Here is an 8,782-nt window from a genome sequence, read left to right as displayed (position 1 = left end):
TCAACACAAGCGGACATAAATTAAGAGAGAAGAGCTCATGAATGGGACGAGCGTCACAAACAGACGATTCAAAAGCCTCGGCAACGTCTAAGAAAATGGCGTCCGTGCGTACGTTATTATCTAAATTACTTTTAACATGATGAATAAAACGCTCAAGTTGCACGTCGCAAGGGTACCCCTTACGGAAACCATTTTGAGATTTGGCGAAAAAAGATTTTGAATCTAGATGAAGAAAAATAGCCGAAAAAATAATTGGTTCTAAGATTTTACATGAAACACTTGTTAATGATATCGGAGGGTAGTTGAGATTGTTATTTTTGTCACCTTTTTGTGTATTGGTACTATCTTCGACAGCCGCCAGTCGACTGGAACTTGACCGAGTCTAAGTGACTGTGAGAAGATAAGAGACAAGTATTGCGATGATATATATTTCGTATTCTCTAGTTCCTTAGCATTGATACCATCAGGGTCACATGCTGATGACAGCTTCATTGCATCGATTATCTTGACGGTGCCTTTGGTGAGATGGTAATTGGAGTAGTATCATTAGATGTCCTATAGGCAAGAGTTTTCTCTAATCCAACACAAGCGAACTTTAATCCAACACACTCCAATTCCAAGCCATCTGATTGGTCGCCATTAGCTGCCAAACATCACGTTGATTGGTCATGCTAAGCCTACTGATCGTTGATTGGTTGGCATAGCTCCGCCTCTACACGCTGATTGGTGCATGGTAAGCCTGCTGATCGCTGATTTGTGAGCATAACTCCGCCCCTTTATACTAATTAGCCGGTTCCGTCCACTGCACGCTGATTGGTGCATGCTAAGCCTGCTGATCGCTGATTGGTGAGCATAGCTCCGCCCCTTTATACTAATTAACCAGCTCCGTCCCCACTTCACGCTGATCGGACCATTCTAAGCCTACTGATCCTGAAGATAAAAACAAAGCGCGAAAGGACACTACGGAAGAGAAGACGGGACAAGCGCTGATCCTGATTGCTCCTCCTCTCCATATTTTCCATACTTCTAAGCCCTGTGATTTGTGAAATCCAGCTCTGGCCCCGTTGAAAGCCTACTGATTAGCCCTTCACGTTGATTGGTCCATTCAAAGCCTACCGATCCCTAGCCCTGTTATGGCTCTGCCGCTTCAAGCTCATTGGTCCACGTTAAGTCGTTCCTAAGCTGGTCCGGCGTAGGTTCCAGCCAGGCCGCTGGGCAGTGGTTTCAGACAAGACACGACAAAATTGATTTCAACCTTTATTTGGTACAACAGGGTTCAGCCTCTTGCCATTGGTCCAACTGCAACATAGAGCATGGGTTGGTCACTGGTTCAGCTGCAACATAGAGATCATTGGTCACTCATGTATCGATCCGCTCATTGGTCCATAATTCTATCTAGTCACTTCCACTCATCTCTTGTGCTCATTGGTTATTCTAGCCTCATAGGTCTGCAGACTCCAACTGCTATTGGTTTATCTAACTGCATCCCGTGATACCGGGACGGGATCGGACTTTTTACGCAACTATACCCAGAATGTCGTATAGGACTGTATTCACTTGCACAACCACGATATCACAAATTGCGATGTAGTGCGCGTCTCCTGTCATCAGAGAAGGAGTTTGGTTGAAGATCAACGACGCCATCTTGAAGAAAGCGGTCTGGAACGGCCGCTGACCATCGCCGGGCGACGGAGCACAGAGGCAGGTTGCAAAGCATCGCAGCTGTGACGTCAGCTGTGACGTCATCGTGGCATGTCTCCTGAATCGCAATGCTTTTTTCTCATCTATAAAGTCATGCATCTGTCCCTCTTGCGGTTACTTTCTGAACTAATTTAATCGCAAAATTATTAAGAATAGCGCTATTCCCATTCAGGGCAGCACTAGCGTCATCGTCAAGACAAGAATGTTCCTTGTCAAAAAAGAAAAAAAATACAAAGCGTCAACAAAGGAAAGCATGCATATCGGGATATGTCAGGAAACGTCAGGACAAGTCGCACGACTGCTGGGCAACAGAGGAAAACAAACACTTGAACAGAGTGAAAAGGCACTCACCATCATTTTTCACGTTCACTACATTCCCTCATTCTAAATCCGCTCGTCACAAAATCCACCACAATCGTCACAGACCATTCACCAGTGACGAACCACACATCCGCACCCCATCAGAGGCAGATGGAACCCCACAGAAGCTACGCTCTTCCACTAACGACCAACGCAATTGCTAGGAACAGAATTAATGCGACCACACCGATAAGTGTCCAAGAGAGAAGTGAATCCTTGCGCCCCCTGCAGGCCGTGCTCATTGCTCGTGACATCAGCCTATTGTCCTAAGGCTACACTGTTTTTTTCCACTATGCTCCTCTGGACAATGCCCTCCTGAAACAATAGTGTCGCGGTATGACGTCATCAAGCACCTGCGTGGCTCAAGGACGTGTACGCTCTAGACAGGGTGTAGCGTGAAGTAAAGGACATCCAGCCACGTTGCAGTTTAGAACGTTAATGCTTTATTCATCCCCACGAGCCCCTACACCTCGTCAACGTCGTCGTCCTTTCCCCCCTAGTAGCGGAGCTAACACTACAACTTTCTTTCTTTTTTTTTTCAAACCTCTAACAAGTAGTGAAATACAAAATGAAAACAGCCTATACTGGGTAACCATATCTGTTCGGAGGCTTGGATACCCTTCCATATCGAGATGTTGTCAGGGACGGTTGTCCGTAAGCCTGGGCATCTACCCTCGGGCCAGGATCATCTTTGGACCGTTGGTCGACCTCACCTTCGAAGTCTTCTCTTGCAGTCCCCACAGGAATCGGTGTTTCGGGAACCTCAATGTCCAGCGTAGAATCTTGTTGTGAGAGCCCCTCTCCTGAAGGGGCGTTAGCCCTGCGTATCAGATGTCTGCGGTTTCGACGTAGCAGACCCTTGTTAGTCTGCACCCAATAGGACCGCGGAGCGCGATCGATATCCACGACAGTTCCTTGTATTTTCAGCTGTGGTAGCCAGACGGATTCCCCCTTCTGAAGAGGCGGCAAAGTATGAGCGCGATGTCTCCGGTCAAAGTTCGTCTTCTGTTTCTTTTTTTCGTAGGTGTCTCGGTCTTTCCACCCATAGTGCTGATAATCAGGCTTCAGCTGTTGAGGAAGAAGTGGTACCCTGCTCCTCAAGCGTCGTCCCATCAGAAGCTGTGTTGGGCTTTCCCCAGAAGGTCCGGGTGTATTCCTGTAATTGAGCAACGCGAGATAGGGGTCCTCGGACATTTGAATGAGGCGTTTGACAGTCCTGACAGTTCTTTCCGCTTGTCCATTAGATTGTGGGAAATAGGGACTAGATGTGGTGTGCTTAAATCCATAATATCGTCCAAAGTTCCTGAATTATTCACTTGCAAACTGAGGACCGTTGTCCGTTACCACTTCTCGGGAAATGCCGTGCCTCGCGAAGATGCTTTTTAAGCGTAAAATGACAGCTCGTGAAGACCAATCATTCGACAGAGGTAGCACTTCTGGGTATCTGGACCGATAGTCCACTGCCAGGACGTATTCGATTCCCCCTAGGTGAAATAGATCCACTCCGACCTTTTCCCATGGGAGGGGAGGTGTCTCCGTTGGGATCATGGGTTCTGACGGCTGAAGTCTGTACTCCTCGCAGACGGAACAGGCTCTAACAAGGTCCGCGAGCTCCTTGCTGATACCCGGCCACCAGATAGACTCCTTCGCTTTCTGTCTGCATCTAACAATTCCTTGGTGTCCCTCGTGTATGCGACCCAGAATTTCTTCTCGCAGACACATGGGAATTACGATACGCTGGCCGCACAGTAGGACGTCTTCACACACTGAGAGTTTTGCCATTTGTTCGTAATAAGGACGTAGTGCCTGGTTAATTCGCCCTTTGGGGGGCCATCCCGTTTTGCAATACTCTCTTATTGTGCTACACACTTCATATTTTTTCTGAAATTCCCGGATACGGTCTAGCAATTTGTCGGAGTCCGGGATCGCCTCGATTCCTCCACGTACGAATGCCGAAACTTCATCGGCAGTAAGGGATGACGTGGTGTCCTTCAGCGGAGAACGCGAAAGAGCGTCGGCTATTGTCATGGACGCACCGGGTACATAGGTGACGTCGTAATCGTATCTCATTAGTCTCAGCCGAAACCTCTGAATTCTTAGTGGTAGCTGATCCAGCTGCTGGAGACCGAGGAGGGCGACAAGCGGTTTGTGATCAGTTTCGAAGGTACAGCGCAGACCACAGATATATTCGTCAAACTTCTCCGCGGCCGAGGTTAAGGCTAAAGCCTCTTTCTCCATTTGCGAATAACGAGTTTCGGCGCTGTTTAGTGATCGCGACGCGTACGCTACTGGCTTACGGTCCCCAGGTTGCTGGACTTGCAGTAGCACGGCTCAAAGCCCGTAGGATGAGGCATCTGCTGACAGTATCGTCTGGAGATTAGGGTTGTACTTGGCCATACAAATTCCAGATGAGATGGATGCCTTTAGACGTTGAAAAGCATCCTGTTGGCCGTTTCCCCAATACCAGTCAACGTTCTTCACAAGAAGTTCGCGCAGAGGTGCTGATAATGTTGACATGTTAGGGATGAACCTTCCAACATGGTTGAACATCCCTAGAATACGACGCAAGTCCGAAACGTTTTGAGGAGGTTCTAGAGCTGTCAACGCTTCTACTCTTCTGGGGTCCGGGTAAATTCCGTGCTGGTCAATGAGAACTCCCAAGAACGAAATCTTCTCCACAAAGAATTTGCATTTCTCGAGATTCAGGGTGACGTTATTGTCACACAGGCGCTGTAAGACTGCATTTAGTCTCCGGTCGTGTTCTTCTCTGTTGTCTCCATAAATAAGGATGTCATCCATTAAGTTCAGGACTCCTGGTAAGTCGTCAAGCACTTGCGCAATTTTCCTTTGAAACACCTCTGGTGCTGAAGTGATCCCGAAGGGAAGGCGTTGGAAACAATAACGTCCGAACGGCGTTATGAAAGTTGTGAGCTCTTGACTCTTTTCTGAGAGCATAATCTGATAAAACCCGGAATTAGCATCCAGCTTCGTGAAAAACCTGGCGGGGCCAATGCTGCCCAAGACCTCTTCTACGGTTGGCAAGATCAACCTTTCTCGCTTAACGCATTCGTTGAGCTTCGTCAAATCAACACAGATCCTGATTTTCCCCGAAGGCTTCTTCACAAGAACGATTGGTGCACACCAATCTGTCGGAGTGTGTATTTTACGTATAACACCTTGTTTCTCCATATTGTCGAGCTCTGTCTTAACTGAAGTGCGCATGGCGAAAGGAACGCGACGTGGGGCGGCTATGGCAAACGGCGTACAGTTTTTTTGTAATCGAATGACGTATTCCCCGGGAATTTTGCCTAGACTTCGGAACAGCTCGGGGAACTTGCGAGTAGACCAGTGATCTTCTCCGACTTCCACTTCGTTCAAAAAACGTATGATCTCTAAGTCAAGTAATGCTGGCAACCCCAAGAGGGGCTTTCTTAGACCGTGCACGACATATACCATTTGGGACGTAGTCTTCTTTTTCCATTGGATTACTGCTCTGAACTTCCCAAGAACGTCGAGCGTAGTTCCACTTGGTCCTTTCAGTGTCTCTGGCGGTTGAAGAAGGTCTGGCAACCCTGGGAATCCAGACCCGACAACAGTGACGTCAGCGCCAGAATCAATCTTTGCTAGCAGAGGAACATCATTGACTCTGACTTCTACTTCTCTGGTTACGGGAGCTGGAGTCTGCATTGCTACCGTACCGAGGAAGAAATCATTCTCGGGCAGTGTGACCTCGGATACAAAATTCCTGCGATAGTCTCTGGGTCCCGGTTTTCCCCACTGTGGGAGGCTAGTATGGCACATTTTTGCAAAATGACCGACTCTGCAGCATTTTAAACATTCTTTGTTGCGTGCGGGACAGGGCCTTTGTGGGTGCCGATATCCGCAGTGGGCGCATGAATGGCGTGAGTCAACGCCGCGGCGATCTCTCTTCTCCTGACGGCTAACAAGATCTGTTGCGAATTCTTCAGTAAGGGCTGGCTTTGAACATCTGCAGTCACAGCCCACGGTGTCGGCAACCAGGTCTTTTTTCCCCAACTCGCTTTGCTGCTTCACAACCGCTTCTTTTAGGCGGGCCTTCGTTAGGGCCGATTGAAGGGTTAAAGACGAATCCATTTGAAGCGACTGTGACAGCTTAGTATCTATTATGCCAACAACGAACCTGTCTCGTATCATCCGCTCTTTCGTTAGGCCAAAGTCACATTTTTCTGCCAACTTGTGCAGCTCTACGAGGTACGCGTCTGCGGTTTCGCCAAGATTCTGCTGCCGTCGGCTGAAGTTTGCAGTCTCGTAAACAGTGTTTCGTGAATGAGTAAAATGTGCATTGAACTTTTCCAGCACAATCCCGTAATCTTTTGTCTCTTCCTCAGATAGGTTGAAGGTTCGTAAGATTTCACGCGCTTTTCTTCCCATGCAGTAAAGCAATGTCCTGACCTTAACTTCTCCTGGTTTATCTTGAGTTCCGGACGCATAGAGGTAGTCTTCAAACTCGTCCCTCCAGGCAGGCCAGTCCGTGACGTCGATGAAGTTGAACTGGGCTGGTTGCCGAAGTCCGGCGATCGATGAGATAGACGATGATGACATAAAGCTTGATTCCAGGGACATTGTCTTCAAACGTATCCCACCGCTGCCACCATGTACCGTGAAGTAAAGGACATCCAGCCACGTTGCAGTTTAGAACGTTAATGCTTTATTCATCCCCACGAGCTCCTACACCTCGTCAACGTCGTCGTCCTTTCCCCCCTAGTAGCGGAGCTAACACTACACAGGGGACCTGTTATTAATTGAATCACTATCCCAAGATTATTTCCTTTATTCTACTATAATGATTCCGTAGGGTACTATTGCAGAAAAACACCATACATCAAAGGAGATTGTAGGAATTAGGCATTTCATTCCCAAAGTCTTACTGTAAAGGAAAAAACAAAATAATGGTTCAGCAAGACATGTCCATGCCATCCGAGAGCCAGGCAGATAACTGAATCATGACGCTTTGTTCCTCCTGAATAAAGCCACACACCTGCCCCCCTCGCGGTTACTCTCTGAACTAAATGAATTCCAAAATTATTCAGAATAGCACTACTCCCATTCAAGGCAGCTATCGACATCGTCAAGAATGTTTCTTTTCAAAAAGGAAAAACTACATGTAGAAGGAAAGCGTGTCAGAACAGGTCTCGGCATGTCAGCGCATGTTCGTCAGACAACAAGGGGGGGGGGGGGAATGCAAAGAGCATCACGTGAACAACGCAGAAAAACAACATCAAACTATTTCTAAGCACACACACTTCTCTTATTCAAAAACAGTGCTCATCATAAATCCGTCCAGGACAATACATACCATTTTTCTATTGCTACACTTTTTTCCAGTAACGGTCAATGCATTGCTACAGACTGCGTGACGTCATCACATCCTGTCTGAAGAAGACAGCAGCAAAGATAAAGACCCCTATTATTTATTGAATCGCAAGAGTATTCCCTTTGTGCTACTCTTACTGATATTCATTCTTACATTAAAATTCAACAAAAAAGCACCGTGCATATTACCGATTTTCACCCCAAAGGCTCATCGTGGTCATTAGAATCACATCAGCAGTAAACTACCACTGCTCTTTCAAAATAATAAGTGAGTCCACTCAACATCATCACCGGGCTTATGTAATACATGAGCCTTTCTATGCTCATAGATTCGTTGTCTGAGGCTACACCTGCGAGCAAAAAGGCGCGAAAGCCGGTGGGCAAAGTTCCATTCGCGCACGACAAAGCACAAGACAGAACGCCTTTACGGGAACATGATTGCATTCCTATACTATATTAATGATTATTGCATTGCAGTTTAGAAAAACTACTACTACAAAACTATAATCTTAAGAGCCTATTAAAATTCTACTTTCGATGGAAACTATAATTGTCCTGTTACTTGGATCGCTATTAATCAAGTGCTCAATTTTTTTCTCTCTTCCCATTTCAGCCTTGTCATGCAGAGAAGCAGACTCACATCTAAAATAATTAATTTACACTGAGGGTGCTTCAGGAATTCTTATCCTGCGCTCAGATGCAAGCGTTTCTGCACGAATAACTATAACAGCGTACTTCTTCAACATACCGAGGTCCTAACAACATCTAACAAACAAGCAGATAAACTTACTTCACAGCTGTACCACGCGATTTTCTTCTGCGCAAAAGCAGTGATTTGAGGAAAGAGCAGCGAAAATTGCGCGCACTTGTGCTTGACTGTAAAAACTGAAGCATATGCAAATAAACTAAGAATTTCTGCTAACAGATAATTATTGCATAATGCTAAATACCCAATTGCATTGTCCCTGCGTGAAGAAAGCACAGAAAAAGGACACTCAATTTATCTTAAGCGAGCAGGAAAAGTCAATTCTGCTCGGACAGCTTAATACCATAAAGTCCGAATTTTTGCAAAGAAAAGAAAGCTTGAACAGCCCTACGAACTTGACAGATACATACTAACAAACAACAGCGGGACCGGCGTGGGGCACTCATAAAATACCCTGCCCAAAACAAAGACTTCACCTGGTTCGCGAGGCAATTCCATTAAAAACGCTCGTCCTATCCTACAGATAGCAATGCAAACGCGACTACCCTTATTTTTTAAACCACTATTTCACGCAATAGTACATAAATGTATCACTCGTGTCACACGAAAAGGGAAACACTTACTTGTCAAGTTGGGTCCCTGGTTCAGAAAAATGCGCGTGCG

General features: G+C 46.6%; 2 protein-coding genes across 2 annotated transcripts; both read right to left on the bottom strand.

The window, feature by feature from the left end:
* Positions 1-3,369: 3,369 nt before the first annotated feature.
* LOC135390219 (uncharacterized protein K02A2.6-like) lies at positions 3,370-4,299 on the bottom strand. The gene has a single exon (XM_064620167.1). The coding sequence runs from the start codon at positions 4,297-4,299 to the stop codon at positions 3,370-3,372; it is 930 nt and encodes a 309-aa protein (XP_064476237.1).
* Positions 4,300-4,392: 93 nt separating this feature from the next.
* LOC135390205 (uncharacterized protein K02A2.6-like) lies at positions 4,393-6,663 on the bottom strand. Its single transcript, XM_064620165.1, has one exon. It carries the CDS (start codon positions 6,661-6,663, stop codon positions 4,393-4,395), a length of 2,271 nt encoding a protein of 756 aa, XP_064476235.1.
* Between the last annotated feature and the right edge of the window lie 2,119 nt (positions 6,664-8,782).

Source organism: Ornithodoros turicata, chromosome 1 (genome assembly GCF_037126465.1).
Source record: "Ornithodoros turicata isolate Travis chromosome 1, ASM3712646v1, whole genome shotgun sequence".
NCBI lineage: Eukaryota > Metazoa > Arthropoda > Arachnida > Ixodida > Argasidae > Ornithodoros > Ornithodoros turicata.
This window is presented reverse-complemented; position numbering and strand designations above follow the sequence as displayed.